The sequence below is a fragment of the Camarhynchus parvulus genome, chromosome 1 (assembly GCF_901933205.1).
Source record: "Camarhynchus parvulus chromosome 1, STF_HiC, whole genome shotgun sequence".
Classification (NCBI taxonomy): domain Eukaryota; kingdom Metazoa; phylum Chordata; class Aves; order Passeriformes; family Thraupidae; genus Camarhynchus; species Camarhynchus parvulus.
The window spans coordinates 99,634,676-99,652,340 of record NC_044571.1 but is presented as its reverse complement, the minus strand read 5'-3'; the positions used below and the strand labels follow the sequence as shown (position 1 = coordinate 99,652,340).

At 38.0% G+C, this 17,665-nt stretch overlaps 1 protein-coding gene across 3 annotated transcripts in view; it reads right to left on the bottom strand.

Annotated features, from left to right (window-relative positions):
* The window catches only part of MAP3K7CL (MAP3K7 C-terminal like), a 31,698-nt gene extending 18,481 nt beyond the window's left edge, over positions 1–13,217 (bottom strand). For 2 of the 3 annotated variants that reach the window (XM_030953551.1, XM_030953568.1), the window contains exons 1-4: positions 12,862–13,217; positions 10,614–10,758; positions 9,990–10,098; positions 2,012–2,070 (exon numbers count right to left, since the gene is read on the bottom strand). In XM_030953551.1, the coding sequence (XP_030809411.1) occupies positions 2,012–2,070; positions 9,990–10,059 (129 nt within the window). In that variant the 5' untranslated portion in view covers positions 10,060–10,098; positions 10,614–10,758; positions 12,862–13,217. The remainder of the gene's footprint in view (positions 1–2,011; positions 2,071–9,989; positions 10,099–10,613; positions 10,759–12,861) is intronic. The other variant, XM_030953560.1, reaches the window with a different exon arrangement.
* Between the last annotated feature and the right edge of the window lie 4,448 nt (positions 13,218–17,665).

Below are 17,665 nucleotides of genomic sequence, written 5' to 3'. Positions count from 1 at the left end.
GACAAACCCGCAGCAGTTTGGATTGCAGCGATTGAAAAAACCACAATTAATAAGAAATGTAATACGGTAAACTATAACTTTGTAACAGCTATTGCTTGTTTGAAATTTTAAAGCAGATTAAAAATACTGTAATTACATTAAATAGTTATCACATGAAACTGTAATCCAGGTTGACAAAAGCAAGGAAATTCAAGTTTTTTTTGCTAAATTTGAATGCAATGTTATCTCTGCATCAGCTCAGAGCCCTGTGTTGACTTCACTGCCCTTGGATGAACATAAAGGCATTGAATATAAGCATATACATAAGATTGAAAATGAAAGGATTAAGTGCTACCACAAATTTTATACTTTTAAGTGGTTGAGTCAGGTAGTTCTCGTAAGTTATCTTTTCAGCTATCCTGATATTACCAAGAGAGATTATGAAGGATAATAAAAAGAAAATTACATTAACCAAATCCTTTGATTGTTTCTTTGAATTTGTTATCATATTGAGATTATAAGAGTAAAGGAAGGTTTTCTGAAACAAATGCCAAGTACTTAACAGACCAATTGGGTACACTTAGGGGGATTGTGCTAGTGTGTACTTAAAAACTTTTACTGAAGGGCTATTACATATCCAGAACTCTTGAATGCTTCCACAGGAGCACTTTTAGCCTATCATGAAATTCTATATTTAGAGTATATTATAAGTTCCAGAAATGTAAAAGTCATAAAAGTCTTAATAGAAAAAATCATCACTTGTCCTGCAAAGTACTTATACATAATGCTAGTAATATTGTTTTTATGTATCAATAGCAGCAATAATAATCATTCTTTGCTCTTTTAGAACAATCCTTACTTACTGGTCTTAATGCTCTTCAACAAAAAGGTAAAAATTATTAACTTAATTTCAGAGATGAACAGAGGGATGAAGCAACTCCAGGATTAAGCAATGTGTCACTGAGAGAGTTGGAAAGAAAATGCAGGTTCTTTACTTTCAATTCAGTGCTCCAGCCATGAAACATGATTGCTTTTCTCAAATAGAATTCTTCTAAGGAAAAAAAATACCAATACTGATTGCTGCACTGGAAGGGTAGTGGAATAAAGAGGTTAGCATACTACCTGGTGGTTCCTTAATTCCTATTTATGCCTAAAGAACCTGCCCATATCCTCAGGATGAGAGGGATAGAGCAAGAGTCTCTGTCATCCTCCACTCCTTTCTCAGTCATCCTTTTGATGAGACAGTGGGACAGAAGCGTCAGCCTTGAAGTCAGCAGCCACCCTGTGCTGTCCCACCAGTTGATGGGCACAGGAAAGATGACATTATTGCACAATGAGTGGTCTACTAATGCCCTTCTCAATTTACAGTCAGGAAACAACTGCCTTCAGAGTGAAATATCAGAGGAAGTCTAAATGCTCCTGGGAAAACAGATGATCTGAAGTAGTCTACCAAAGCCAGCAAACACTCCAGAACCAGCACAGAGGAAAGGGAAATAATCCCTGGATGAAGAACTGGCTTTGTGCCTAGAGAACCATGGAGTTGCCATCAATTGCTCACTGTCCAGTATACTGGGGGCCCATCATTCTGTGCTGACAAATCAGACTGGTCACCAAAGGATTCTCTTGGAATGCATCTGAGAAAACTGATGATATCTGTCATAGCACAGCCTGCAGGCATTAGAGTGTATAATGCCCCTCTCATTCCTTCTCCCATCAGCTGAACAAGGACTCTCTTCATTGCAGTGCAGCAGCACTGCAGGAATTGGATGGAAAACCTTAAAAGCAGGCAAGATTCTTAAAATGGTAACTTCTCTACGGTTGGACTAAACATTTTCTGTAGATCTTGAAAAAACAATGCTTTCTTCTGTGGATATATGCAGTCTTATTAAATGTTAACAGGCTAGAAAAGCACCACAAAAAACTTCCACTATAGTGTAACAACCAGACATATAAATTTGTTTATAAATTTGTTTTTATAACAACAAATACAATGAATGTGAAGTAGAATTGTCATAAGAGAAGAAAAGTTTACCTGCAGCTGCTGATCTAGTTCTGGAAATGCCAAAGAGAAGTTTTCAGGGGAAGCATCATCTAAAAGGTAAACACAATGTTAAAAGTTATTGTCTGCCAAAGAGGGCATTTCAAGTAATCTGTTTAATGCAGTTCTATATTGCATATATGGACAGCAATATTGGGATCCTGAAAACACCTCCACATCTTATCTTTTACACTTGAGATGCCTCAGTAGAATCCTTGAAAATACTAGTGGATTGGTAATAAGAAAAGTTTACGTTCTGGAAATGCAGAAAGTCTATTTTCCATTGCAGTGATTAAAAAACAAAGCAGTTGGTCCAGTAGAACATGTGATAATTTAATAAATCAAATAAATCTAAACTGTTTTTCTTCCTGAGCTCTCTCCACTACACTGCTAAGTAAAGAACTGTCTTAAGAGACTTTACCTGTCAATTACAATCCTTATGGGCTAGAGTTAGTTCAATCATGACAACAAACCAAGCTGTGTTTTTATTTATTTGTTTGGGATTTTTTTTTGTTTATTTTTAGAACAGGCTTCCAGCAAAGGTGGGACAGATTGCACCAGTTATGTCGGGGTTGTGATATGGACACCTGCCCACTAGTAGCTGGACTGAGATCAGAAATATGAATCGCACTTGGTAGCGCCAGTGCAATATTTCTTTCCCAGTGACTTTCACACTCTCAGTTTTGCATTGGGCTGTGATGACTGTTTATTCATCTTACTACAGGTTATGGGAGGTGAGGAGAGTGTTACTATTAGCTTACAGTCAGTTATTTGTAATGTGTCAAAATTAAATAAGGATGGCTCTTCCAGGAGAAAATTGCTAACACGGTTCAGATCCTGCAACCTGCTGTGTACTTGTAGACTTGAACACAGCAACAAAACCCCAACAAGATCAAGAGGACCTCATATCAAATAAGGATTCTGAAAGAATACAGACTAGGAGCTAAATTATGTCTCAAATATTTGATATCTCTTTCTCCTGGCCTCTGTGGTTATACAGCAAAGGAGGTGGGGGGAGTAAAATAAGTCTCCTTAGCCTATGAAAAATAAACACACTGGCTAACACATGGTCAGATAATATAGCTCAATAATATAGCTAGAGCTGGGCAGCCTCTGGGAAGAGATGCTCAGAGAAGAAAAAAAGTATAGTGATACAAAAGTAAAAGCTCTTGAATTTCCTCAGGAAATAAAGTGAAGTTCCTGTTATTTTCATGGAGCAATTGTCTTGCTGCATTATAAAAAGTCATACCCATGTCATGTGAGTGTCCCCCTTCCTTCTTCACACCATATGTCAAGCATGCCCATTCTGGAAAATACTTAAATTGCTTTAATTGTACAGAATTGTATCATGGTAATATGCAAGTGTTTATCTTTAATTTGCTATTGCTTTCTTGTACAATATAAATAGACTAATATTCTAAAACAAGAAAGATGAATCATATGGCAAGGCTAAAAGGAAGGACGGAATAAGACTCGGTCTGACTAGGGCTACAGCTGCTCTACAGGTATTTGGCTGAATAGCTGTTAAATATTCTGGCAGAGATTCTGGACCAGAGTCATGGATGGCACTTAAACTGCTATTTGTTTTGGCAATTCCAGCAGTACAATATTTGCTACAGGAGTTTTATCGAGGGATCTTGAACATCTTTAAAATTCAGAAAAACATAGCAAAAGCAACACTCCAAATGATTTAAAAAAATTGAAGAAACATCAGAGAGTAATTACATTTTCACACCATCAGCTTTTAATAAGAAAATAAAATTAATGCAGTGTCAGAATATTGGAAAATAAATTGGATCATACTCTGAAAGGAAGCAGTTAAAATTTTTGGAAATACTTTAGAAAAGATGGAATAGAGAGAGAAAATAATGTAGAGGAAATCCTTTCAATAAACAGATGTTCCCTGCTTAGTTTTTGAACTCAAGTGACTGAGTCAATGGTACTAAAAATAGAATGCACTGGTATCCTAACCATTATGACATACCATAGTACATTTTATAATGGGCTTGCCCTAGCATCTATTGAACAGCTGCTAGGGTTTTTTTTAGTTTAAGACTTGTTTAGATCATCATCTGATGTGCATAACATCATCGAGAAATGCTGCAGACTTCAGTGTTTTGAAATTATCCTGAGTTCCTAATTCTCTTTGGCTCTTCTGAGAATTTCAGCTGAAGTATTTAGCTTACATAAATTAACAGAAATCCTCATAGCTAACTACAATCTTGTTTTTCACAAAAAGAACAGCAAAAAGCTTTCCCCACAGCTTTCAGTGAAATTAATTATTGCCCCAAATCAGTATTTCACTGTTGTCAAAGTAACAAACACAACAATAACAATAAAAATCACTTGGTAATAATGAAAACTTAAATTTCACACAAGGGGAAAGCAAATGAAAGCAGTCATTCACCTCCTAAAACTTTTTTGAGGATGTTTTCAGGATGTCAAGAGGAAACATAGAAACTCTGGGTTTTTTTTTTTCAAAAGAATTGCTATTGCCCTTACCAGCAGAACACCAGTTAAAATCACATTGACTTCTAGCCTTAAAAATCTATTGACTCTGAAAATCAGATACAAAAATGTCTGAAATGCCAATGAAATTATTCTGAAGATCAAAACATTCTCAAAACTATCTCTTGATCTCTGTTTGTTATTTTCTATTCTACCTCTCCTGAACCAGAAAACAGAACTCTGAAATACCTCTTTTCTCCCTTTTCTCAATTAACTATGATTTTTTAATTAATATCTAGATTATTTTAAGGAATCCAAAGTCCCGTTTTATAATAGAGTTAGCGGCGTTCTGTATCACAATTCCCTGAAAATATCTAGTCCGATTCTTCACCAGTTACATACAGCATTTTATCCCTATAGCCACTATAAAGAAACACATAAAGAAAAATGATTTCTAATTCAAGCTGGATGTTGAAAACTTATTTCATTTAAAATAAAAATATATTTAAAAAGCAGTGATAGCAACTCACTGCACCTGAAAATGAGCCAAGATTTTGGTCAAAAGGAAATAAAGAAGGAAGAATGTACACGTGCATATTATGGCCATACCAGCAAAGTCAACAGCACTATCCTGTGATGTGAAAGAATCAGATCAGGCATTTCATTACAGGCACCTAAGTTAACATATCTGTCACATGATTTCTAAAGGAGTAGCATTTCCTGATTTCCCATAGATCCCAAATCTAATTTTGAAGTTCTATATTTAAAAATGCCCTAAAGACAGGTACCCTGATTAAAACCCATGTGTTTTTAGACAAAGACTGAGTTTGTGTGCATGAAATAGTGTGATTTTCATGTTTCTTTCATCAGCTTCACATGCTTGCTCGGCTTGCTGCTGAAAACTGTCATTCATAACAAGAGTATCTGAACTCTATTAACACTGATGGGCTTTGTACAAAAAGCTCACTACTAGCCCTGAGGCAGCTGATATATGCTAAAGTTGCACATTTGAGAATGAAGCTTGATTTCTGGAAAGCTTCACTTATTTAGTCATGTTCTGTCCTCCTGGAGATTCCAATATCCCAGACCTCCATCATGTAGTCAAATGAGGGAAATCCTTCACATGCTGCTGTGAAAAGATTTGGGTCTGGCACAATGAAGTGTAATACCCAAATCTTTTCCTGTATGGCTGTTCCATTTAACTGAACTGTGAGCTAAAGGCAATAAATCCTTTAAGAATAACATCTGATTCATTTCCAGTATAATCTTGAAAATTAGTTTCTCTATGATCTTCACTAAGATAGACAGAAATAGAATATAAAAAATTTAAATGTGTTGAAAGCACATTAAAGTTGCTAAATCAAGCACTTGAAACTTAGGAAATGCCAATCACAGCTCTGCTTCCTTGAGTAACTGAGTTATGATCCAGTATTTAATTATACAGTCAGGTCCTATTTTTTTTCTCCTACATGTGTGGGCCAATGTATTCAGATCTCTTCCTTCTAAATTAAAGAATTAAATTGGTAACATAAGTAGGCTGCTATCCTGTAAGTGGATCAGCCCTTGAACAGGAAAAGTGCCCAAAGTGAACTGCAAGCACCACAACTTGCACCAACAACAGCGGCAAAGTGCCTGTCAGGGTCCAGCCTTGGCCCTGGGAGGGCTGTGAGATGCAGCAGCTCTGGGCCTGGACACTGGCAGACAAGCACAGACTCATCAGATTCATCCTGGAAGGCTGTGTGGCTAAGTGACTGCAACTTGGCACTGCTCTGTGCAGCTCCAGGGCTTCTATTCCCAGCCCTGCCTGCCACGACCTCACACAACCTCGCAGTTACCTCACTGGTAAAATAGTGGGGAACGGCCACTGCCCCACCCAGGAATAGGATGTGAAGGCTTGCTCAATAATAAGAGTTGTGGACCTCCCAAAAATAGAAACAGTCCATAACAGAAGAGGTAAAAGCAAAATCCTTCTGCTTCATATACCTTCATTCAAACCTTCATTCATACAGATGAATGTCTCTTTGAGGCTGTCTCACCTGATTTCCCTTCTAATTCCCCAAGAACCAAGCCCTGTAGGTTGGGTGTAGATTTAGGAAATTAGCTCTGCAAATTTTAGCCATGTATTTTAGCAATCATCACTGGTTGTCAATCAATGTGCTGGAAAACCCCTGGAGCCATCAAAACTAATATGAGGGTGGGGTAGGAATTTGAAGGTTGCTTTTGAAGAAGCAACCCCTGCAAAACAGTTTAGCATGATGAACTAGAAAAGCAAAAAATTCTTTGTAGTGACTAGGATAATGAGCATAATGAAGAGTAAAATAAGTAATTTTGCTATACTTGCAAAAATCTGACACTGTTCCACTGTCTGTCAGGTTCATTAGAAGATCTGTGTTTTGCCTTTGTTGTCAGTGATTTTTTCTGTAAAGTGCTGTCAGAGGTAGACTAATTTCAAATTAAAGAACTCACTAACAATTTCAGTCATTTATCACCACATGCCACGAGCAGAACTTTTCAGCTAGATTCAAGCTTTTATTTGAGGAGGCAAGGTGAAGAGAGATGAACCTATAAGTCTTCCTTTTGAACTATTACACAGAACAAATCCAGCTGTCTAAATCCCATGAATTTCATGTATTTGTAAGATTGATAAAAATTAGGACATACTGAATTTCATGGGTAACATTAAATTGATGCTAACAAACCACAATGAATTTTCAGCTTTGGAACACTTATTTGAATCTTGGAACACCACATTCAGTTCGAGCTGCATTAGTTTCCAAGTGATATAAGGTAGGTTGAAATAGTATGTTTCCACTTCATTACTTTAAAATGGTACCTTAAGTCAAACTGCTGTGATAGAGTGCACAGACACAGCCTAGGAAATGTGTTAGTGGACTTCAGTGAAAGGGCCAAACACAGACATTTCTATATACAGGAATAAGAGATACACAATAAAACTGTCTTCTTCTATAGCACCCTCTGACTGGCTGCTCCTGAGACTTTTAAGGAACTGATTACTCTACTATCACATTAAAAACCTCACAAAGCTGGCCAGAATTTCAGTCATCAGGTGCTGACTGACAAATAATGTAAGACACTTTATTTCTTGTATACTCAGGATAGGCCAGCTCTGGTTTTGTAGGTCAGTTAACACAAAGTAGTTTCTTCTCATAAGCTGAGAGTAGTTTTTCCTTTCAGTGCTCCTCACACCCACTGCTTGGTTACAATCCTAGCCAGTGAGATAATCACCACCCAGAAGAAACATTCCATTTCCTCTTTTTATATCCAGTTATGCTGTCAGTTCCTCCTAGTAAGCTGTTGCACAGCCCCCGGAAGGAGAATGCAGCCTTTCTTGGCAAAATGTGTCACTGTGCCTTTCAAGTGAGGTAGAATTTAAGGAAAAGCTTAAGTCAGGGAGATTTCCACACCATTTAGCCCTTGCCAAGAACTTACTGTATCCTAGCAGTGCATGAGCTTCAGCTGATGCTTTACTATCACACATCAGGTCACTCCTGTTTGAACTGAAAACAAATACCTTCATCAAGGAGAAGAAAAAGGTGAAAAAATATAGAAGAGTAAGGGGAAAAAAAGCACCTACTACAGAATACCTAAATGTCTATCTTTTGAATGTTTTTGTAGCTCATCTTAACATGTTAAATACTTGTTTGTACTCTCTTGATTCAATTATGGTTTGCTGGAAACTGTCACACCTATTAAAAGCTTATTTCCTTTGCCTTCTTGAAATATGCCTAACATAAAATCACTTGAAATTCTTATGGGATGGTAAAACAATAATGTTGATTTAGACCTCCTGGTAGTCCCCAAAGAGATGTGATGCAGAGGGGAAGATGGCACTCACTCTACTGATTGCTGGTTTTTTTGTCAGTACTCATGAAGATTCTGGATTGCTTACTGTAGGAACATTTGGATATATACATTAAAGGATTCAACATTTTAACAGTTTTAACATTTGGAACAATTTAACAGTATGTAGAAGAAAAAGATTACCTTTCTCTAATTGAGTTTATTTTTGTAAAGGTTAAGAAAGAGGCTGGACTTATTAGCAGGATAAAAAGGTAGAAAATAAAATATGATGCAATGTTAAGGAAGTTAGGCTTCCTGCCTTTCATGTTCCCTTCTTGCAAGCTATTCACAACATTGTCATTTCCTACTGCCGTCTCTTGTCACAAACCACTCTGCTCTCTTTGATTTTCCCATGGTCTCAGCTTTCCCTGACTTGTTTTCTGTGTCTCACATTGGCATTCTTTTTTCATAATTTGTAAGAGCGCTCCCCTTTCTTTTACATCTCTCTTCAAGACCTATCTATGCCATAATTCCTGCAAGAAATTTATCATGTGACTGTATCTTGAGAGATTTTAATGATTCCTTACTGCTCTCTGTAATAAAAATGTAATTACCAGGTTATTTTAATTTATGGAAAAGGTACATAGGTTATCATGTTTCTTTATTTTCCTTGTCCCAATCTTTCTTTGTCACTCATCTTTATGAATTGAAAGTTAGGTTCAATAATATATGAAGATGTTTGGTTTTTAATTCTCTTGCTTAGGGAATGAGATTGTATTTCAGTATTGTAGCTGAAAATTAGTAGTACACAACAATGAGCTAGGAAAGATAACACATATTCTAAAATATTTTTAAAATAGAAAATTGCATTCAAGCTGAGATTCTGTTCATACAAACCTCAGGCACCAACCACCACATTATCCTACAATGCAAAGAGTCCCATAAAGCTCTAAACAGCACAGGTTTCTGTTGTCCTTATACCTCATGCCATAAACACAGCCCTGACTCCAGGCACTCACCTTTAGCAAAAGCAACAGCCAACTTTTTTGGGATGCTTTTAAACTTCCCCTTTGATTCATTTAATTTTGACTTTCACTGTTTGGCAACAGCTCTCTGGTCCTTAATAATATTGAAGGTGCAAACCAATAATATTTATCTACTCCAAAGGGTCCATGTGTGTACAGGGTATGTTTGGGTAAATTAATACTCCCTCAGCATGAGCTGATAGGATAAACATCAATGAAATTTCTGCTGCTGTCTGAGAGAACGTGCCATGTGGGGCAGCTGTTTCCTGAAACCTTTCACCAAGCTGGGCATGTGTGGCACTTTCCAACCTTCCCCCTAGAAAAGGTCTCTTCCTCCTCTAGGCAAATTTATCCTTTTACTTTTCCTGTTTTGCAATTCCACACAATCAGACGTACTGCACATGCAGGTAAATTTGATAGTTAATTACAGTCCTAATTGCATTCCACAAACCACTGAAAGAAAGCAAAGATTGAAACTGTCAATCTAGTGGATTTACTCTAATGAAATTGTTAATGGAAACATTAAAAGTTATCAGACAGGAAAACTGACCACAAGATACCACTCATGAAAAAAAAATCCATCCATTACCCTGGACTACATTAGATATTGTAAACACTGGTAAGTTAATGTAAAATTTAAAAGTAGATGTGGTTTAAATTTAAAAGCATTGTGTTTTACTCCATAAATTAAACTGTACCTGGGGAATCATTAAGGCTGAAGGCAATTCGTACCTGCTTATCAGCAGGTACCCTGGCCGTGGTGATCATGTGGGCACTTGAGTCAATGCTTTTACTTGTTTGCTCCAGCTGCAATAATAGAAAAAATATATTTATTACAGAGCATGTGACATCATTCAACAAATGAGTTTTAATGCTTTTCATGCACTCACAGCTGCCTTTCCCATCCTAGCTAGATGTTTAGAATCAAAGTCAAGGGAGGGCCATTTCTCTTTTCCATTTAAAAAGAATTTAAGTGAAATTCAGTGCAGAATCTGCTTTTATTTTTGCTATTTATAGATTAGAAAGAACGATGGCAAAGGAAGCTGCCTCTCTCCTCACCTGCTTGCTCCCCGCCATTGCCCCTTCAGCAAGCCTTGACTCGTGGCAATACTGCCTGGTTCTGAAGGTGAAGAAGGAAGAAGGGGTGGGGAGTTGAGAGTAACATGACCCCAAGCCTGCCCTGTGATTGGAACCGTGCACACCACTCCACATGGTGTCAATGAGGAGGCACTCATCCTCCTACCTTCCACCCATACTCCCCCAGTCCAAGGGCTCCTGCAAGTCACACACTTCATGGCCAAAAATTTTTGGGGTCTCCAAACCTTGGTGGTGATTCTTCAGTGGAAGCCTGTGCAGGTGTAGGGGTCTGTCTGCATGGATTTGGCTCCTGGGTTGGGACCTTACTCAGTCCTTGGTCTTTCTTCTGAGACCATCAATTCCAAAAAGTGATTTTACTGTGATGAAACCCTGTCCATTAAGAAAACTGCTAGTTCATTTCAAATATAGCACTGAAGAACTGTTGAGCAATAAAAGAATTAACTACTTTTGATCTCTAACAGTGTAATTAAAATTAAAACATCTCCGTGCCCTGAGAAGTTATACTCTGAGCTCTACTATGCATATTTTATCTTTTGAATGAACAGTTTTGGTTAAACTCTATTGAATAGCTGAATGCAAACAATTCCCTTGACTATCTACCACAAAGCTGCTAAAATTCAAAGATATTAATCTTCTGATTAGCACCATGTGTGGAGAATGTGAAGTTAGTGGGACTTTGTGCATGCAAAAGATCTGCCCATAAAGAAATTATTTTAGGACTCTGGACTGCCATCCAGCACACATTGTATTCATACCAAATATGTGGACAATTATGCTTTCAAATTACCATAAAAATTTCTTTGGGAATTAGAAACCAAATTCATCAGGAAAATACAATGAATTTACTAACTCATTGTCAGCAGACAACACAGCATTTAGCTGGTGAAAACAAGAGCCACTTTCCTAAGCCAATAGTCTTGCAGTTTTACAGTAAAGTAGCTATTGTACTGCATGAAAATGCTACCAAGTCATTCTAATTCATACTGAATTATTGGCAGTCTCAAAAAGTCAATAGAACAGAACACTATTTCAGGAGAATAATCTTCCTTGGTGGTGTACAAGTGAATCAAACACTTCTCTGGCATCAATGCCATGCAATCAGTGGAAGAGGATCAAGTTTGCATTGGGTCCAATAATTTCAGCATTTCTTGTTTATTTGCTCTGTCTCTCTTTATATTTAGCTACCAGAGTGATACAGTCACTTGTTACTTGAAGTGCATCATCTTTTCTTACAATAACAACAAATAACCTAAAATCCTTACTTTGAATAAATTTTATTAGAAGCTGAAAGTTCTCTTTCTCTAGTATATGAAGGATATCAGGGATTGCTCTTAATTTACCATTACTAGTCTTCAAGACCCACAAAATTGGATCTGCTATCTGTGGAGCAGAGGCAAAGAAAAGCCAAATAAATTGCAGCCATGTATGTTTTAGATTCAGGAAAAGACCCTTGGAGTCAACTGAAATATTTTATTTTGAAGTGCATTGCATCAGAATAAATAATTTTTACCTTCTGAGCATTCTTGATCTTCTCCCCACCCTCACTTCATAAGAAACATCTGAGACATCTCATTGTTTTTAAAATACAACAGAATTACCAATGCAAAATTCTTAAACATATTTCCCTTCCTTACTTCCCAATACAAGGTAAAGAAAATACCCTCTCCAAATGAAGAGATTTTAAGTGATAAACAAATCCTTAAAACAAGGCTTTTCATTGTTCTGTGCTATTTGTACACTTTCTCTGACACTGACTATCTCTAGTGGTCTTCCACATAAGAGTGTACTTCACATTTCACATCACAGCCTGAGAAATTAAAAGGATGCCTTCTGATAGAGTTTTTAAAGTTGCCATAACAATATTGCTACAAGACTGTTTTTTATCCCAATCACATACTCTGTGGTGTGCAATGTTTTTAAATTAACTCTTTTAATCATCTACTGTGTGCAGGCAAAAATCAATACCCTTTCAGTAAGAAATGGTGAATTCTATTGAAACACAAAAGAAAGTTTTCATTTTATTCTAATTTAAAAAAAAAGACATCTCATCCTTATACACAGCATTTACCCTGTTATCGGTTTTTTATATTTCATTTATCCCTTCTCTCCTTTTTTTTGCGAAATCCTCAAAAAAGGATTTTTCTTTTTCTGTCCATCACAAAAAGCAATCACAGAGAACAGAGAGGGATGGAAAAAGCCTGTGTGCAAACAAGGTGATATTATGAAACATTCAGACCAACTGCCCCTTATTCCCCACATGCTTTCCCCATGAATGAAGAGCAGTGTCTCTGTAGACAGAGATGAGAGTGAGTGGGTAACCTGGAACTTAATCAGATTTAATGAGCAACTCTCATCTTCCCAACAATTGCCTATAGAGCTGGCTGGCTGCTGTTCCTCTGTAAAAAACCTGCAGCAGAACTCAGATTAAATGCTGTTAGAGCTCTATGTATTTTTTCACACCTGTTGCCTTACCTCACTTAGCGGAGTGTCTGCACTTGTATAATCCAGGGCCAGCCACTGCCTTGGCTTGTCGTTGCCTTTATGGAGTAAAGCTTCAATAAAAGAAAGGGCTGCACCTGCTGCATAGCAACAAACTGACAAGGTCTGAGAAGCTGAGACAGCTGTCAGGGCAACATGCTGCTACCTGCACTTCCCATAGGCTTTGCTGTCCCAAAAGATAACCCTTTTCCACAATTCTGATTTTCCTTCCTCTCCTTGCCAGGGATGAGGGATTATGATGCTGTCACACTTCAGGGAGGAAAAAATCCTTCTGTTACAGGCATTATTAAACAGCAAACTGTGGTGAGCCCAAGATTTTTAATTCATTAGTCCTGGCAAACCTGAAATACAAACAGTCTTGCTTCATAGGACAGGAATGTTTTCAGCATGACCCAATCAGTGTCTGTGTCTATTCCAGCAAACTGGCAAAGATAGCATGACTCCAGTCAGCAAAAATGTCTGCAGCTCCAATCAGCTTGGGCTGACACTGCCAACTTGGACTGGCTGCAAGCACACTCTCAAATGGTAGCAGGGACTATCAAAGCTAACAACAACTGATGCATTTGGCTCTGAGGCTTACATTTGTGTTGGCTTTGACTGAGCCAGGTTTGTTTAAGAGAAGCCACTAGCCCTTCTCTTCTGAGGAGATAACAGGCAAATCTCAGAATGTGTAGGCTGTAAAAGCAGATATATTTATAGAGCAGCCAGTGATGGCAGTGATACATGAAGCTGACTCAGAGATTTGACTGAACTCAGAGGATTTCCCAGTGTGATTTCAGATAGCTTTTTTTTTTTTTCAAACTACTGGCAAGCAATTTAATAGATAAATCTTGAAGTATTACAAGAGATTAATTTCTTCAGTTTAAAGTTTTATTTTCTGTTGTCAGAAAATAAAAGTTTAATCCCTGTCATGCACATGTACTACCTACATGACTTCTTTGATTGAGTGCTACCACTGTCATTGGAACAAGTAGAGAAAAATGGAGAACAATTACAGAATGATTTTACAGAATATCTTTATTGTTTTGTGCTTGAAAAGGGGGTCTCCTTCAAAATGTATGTAAAGGTATCGTTCATCTTTAAATTCTTAATGGAAAGAGCTTATCTAACCCAGATCTGTATAGACACATTCCTAGATTCTCTTGGCTCAGCTGAGATATAGAGAGATTGCTGGACAAATAAAGACATGAAGGGCTAAAGTAAAATTTTCATCCTTCCTCACTCTCTCACCTTCTGACCCTAGACCAGGACTGATCTCACCAGGGCAAAACTCTGGAAGCTGCCAGTTGCACTTATGGCCTCAAAAGACCTTTTGTATACTTCACCATTACTGAACTGCAAAAATATCCTACCCACACTACCTTTACCCCAGGAATGACCTGGGAAGGCGTTGGACAGCTACACCATTAGTTAGATATCTCTTGAGGCTCTCTTTAACTGCAGTGAGATTTCAGAGCTCTGGCTCAAACAGCTGGTGGGAAGCTGGACTGCACCTATGCATACATTGACCATTTTCTCTTCTCTTGCTGTGTTTCTGAAAAGATTGAGGGTTCCTCCCTAAATGTCTCCTTTGGAAGGGGCAGAAGACATATTTGCCTCTGATCACAACCATTATAGCAAATAACATTCTACAGCTCAATATTATCAGCAGCTGGTATTGATGTCCAGCTCCACATCCAATTACTGTGAAAGTATTGGAAAATACAGAAAATCCTGGCTCCAATGGAGTCACAAAAAATATTCTGCATCAGTTTTTGTGGAGCCAGGGATTTCCCCATTGCTTTGTATGGACAAATGGTATTCAGATGGAACTCCTACTTTCATTACATGCCATTACAGTAAAGGCTAAGAAAGGCTCTCTACACGAAATCTTAACACAGGCAAAGTTTCCAGTAGCCATGACAGCAAGGGGCTTGGACATAAATGATGTCTGAATGGGGCAGGGTGCTTTCTTCCAGATGGCTCTGACACTCCACATTTCCAGACTGACACTTCAGTTGCACTCACTTTAAATAGCATGTGCACTTGCAAATTAAGTAGATCATCATTTTATGTGTTGTAGCCACTGTATCCATGTGTTTTTGAATTTCACTGTTTCTAGTTAAATCTGTATTATTCACAGACCCATGGAATCACAGAGCTTTTAGGCTTGGATGGGACCTCTGGAGATCACCCAGTCCAAGCCCTCTTGCCAAGGCAAGTCACCTGGAGCAGGTGACACAAGAATGTGGCCAGGTGGGTTTGGAATGTCTCCAGAGAGGGAAACTTCACAAGACTCCTGGGCTGCCTGTTCCAGTGCTCTGCCTCACTCCATGGAAAAAGTTCTTCCTCACGTTTGGGTGAAACTTCTTGTGCAGTTTATGGCCATTGCTCCTTGTCCTGTCACTGGGCACCACTGACAAGAGCCTTGCACCATCTTCTTGTCACCCTCCCTGGAAATATTGTATGGATTACTAAGATCTCGTCTCATCTCATCTCATCTCATCTCATCTCATCTCATCTCATCTCATCTCATCTCATCTCATCTCATCTCATCTCATCTCATCTCCTCTCCTCATCTCATCATCTCATCTCATCTCATCTCATCTCGTCTCCTCTCCTCATCTCATCTCATCTCATCTCATCTCATCTCATCTCATCTCATCTCATCTCATCTCATCTCGTCTCGTCTCGTCTCATCTCATCTCATCTCATCTCATCTCATCTCATCTCATCTCATCTCATCTCATCTCATCTCATCTCCTCTCCTCTCCTCATCTCATCATCTCATCTCATCTCATCTCATCTCGTCTCCTCTCCTCATCTCATCTCATCTCATCTCATCTCATCTCATCTCATCTCATCTCATCTCATCTCATCTCATCTCACCTCATCTCAATCTCATCTCATCTCATCTCATCTCATCTCATCTCATCTCATCTCATCTCATCTCATCTCATCTCATCATCTCATCTTGTCTTCTCCAGCCTAAACAGGCCCAGTTCCCACAGTCTCTCGTCCTAAGAGATGCTCCAGAACCCTCATCATCTTTCTGGCTTTTGCTGGACCATCTCCAGAAGCTCCACGTCTTTCTTGTCCTGAGGAGCCCAGAACTGGATACAGTCACACTCTTCTGCGAAGTGTGCTGCCTCTGAATTGTGGGCTAAGATCCAAAACTGCACAAAAAGGCCCCCAATTTGCATTTAAATATCAGCTCTGTGCTATACACAATGATTAGTCACCTGAAACCACTACTTTACAGGAGGTGGTATATTTTTAAAATGTGAGACTGTTATAGCATTCTGCATACAGAAGATCAAATCTGAAGCATCAGGATGAATGATTTGACTGTAAGTGCTTTATCAACTATCTATTCTTGGGATAATTGTGCTAAAACTCTCAACAACATGGACTCAAACAGCATATTTTAAAAAGTTCCTTAAATTACTTTGTAAGAGTAAACTGGGGAAGATCTCAATTTTAAACAATGGGCAAATTGAAGTCTAGGATGATTCACTTTGTTGACTTGCTCAAATTAATAGTCCGAGGCATTTGGGTAGAGATAAATCTCACAATTCTTACTTACTAAAGAGATTATTAAAATAATTAAACAAATTAATCTCCAATTTCTTGCAACACAAAAAATACTTTTTCTGACAGACTGCACATATACCTTACAGTCATCTCTGTGAAAATTACATAATGCTGATAACTCCAGGGTGTTTTGTGGTGGTTTTTTTGTTGGTTTTTTTTTTGGGGGGGGGTGGTTATTTATTTTTGGTGTGTAGGAGCACAGCCTGCCCTGTTCCTTTTTCAGAATACTCTTAGTAATCAGGTTCCTGGTATCCAACCAAAAGTCATTCAGTCCTGCATCACATTATGAAACTGGTGATGTGCTAGAAGAGGATATCACATTTTATTAGCCAAAAACACCTTAAAGGAATATACACTAAATTAGGAACACTGGTACTTATGATATTCAGTAGTGGAAACATGCAAATTTTTAAAAAGTTTTAGGATGAAGTAGCAGTTATTCTATAGATGTTAAAAAAGCCAATATCTGCAATCTAATAAAACACCTGTTGCCTTCACTTTTTAGCTGTGCTACTTTCAATTCATCTCAGTGTCCTAGTATAAGTAGTATTTTAGTAGCATATGATCTCATTCAAGCTAAAATGGTGTTTTGCAGATTGCCAGTCACTATTTAAAAATACACTTTAAATATTCTAGCATATGGAAGATGTTCCAAGAAGAAATCAACTAAAAAAAATATATTGCCTGAAAACAATCCAACATCCCATATCCTGACAACTGGAGCAACCAACAGAGCATTTCCTTAGTGTTCTCTGGTATTAGCTCTGCTCTCCTTGGCTAGGTAGTGTTTTAACACAGGTAAAATAAAGTTCTATTCTCTGAAAGAAAGTTCTATTCACCAAAGTTCTATTCTCTGAAAGGCTGACCCCCATCAGATTACATTAAATCATTAACACCAGCAGGAAAATACATTGCGCACTGACTTACAAAAGAGGACATAAGCAAATTCATAATTAATGGCAAATTGATATGCAGTAGCTGAATTCACTTACATAGGATCACACAGGTTTAATAAAGGAAATCATTGCCAAGAAATTAAAGATTGCCTTAATCAAGGTAATGTGGATTTGCAGGAACTGAACCCAGCAATGCAGCAATTTTTACACCTGCCTTGAGATCATCTACAAAATCACTTCCACAGCAAACTCCAGGCAGAAACAGTGAAAAGCTAATTCTGCTGAAAGAAAACTGAAGCCTTTGAGAT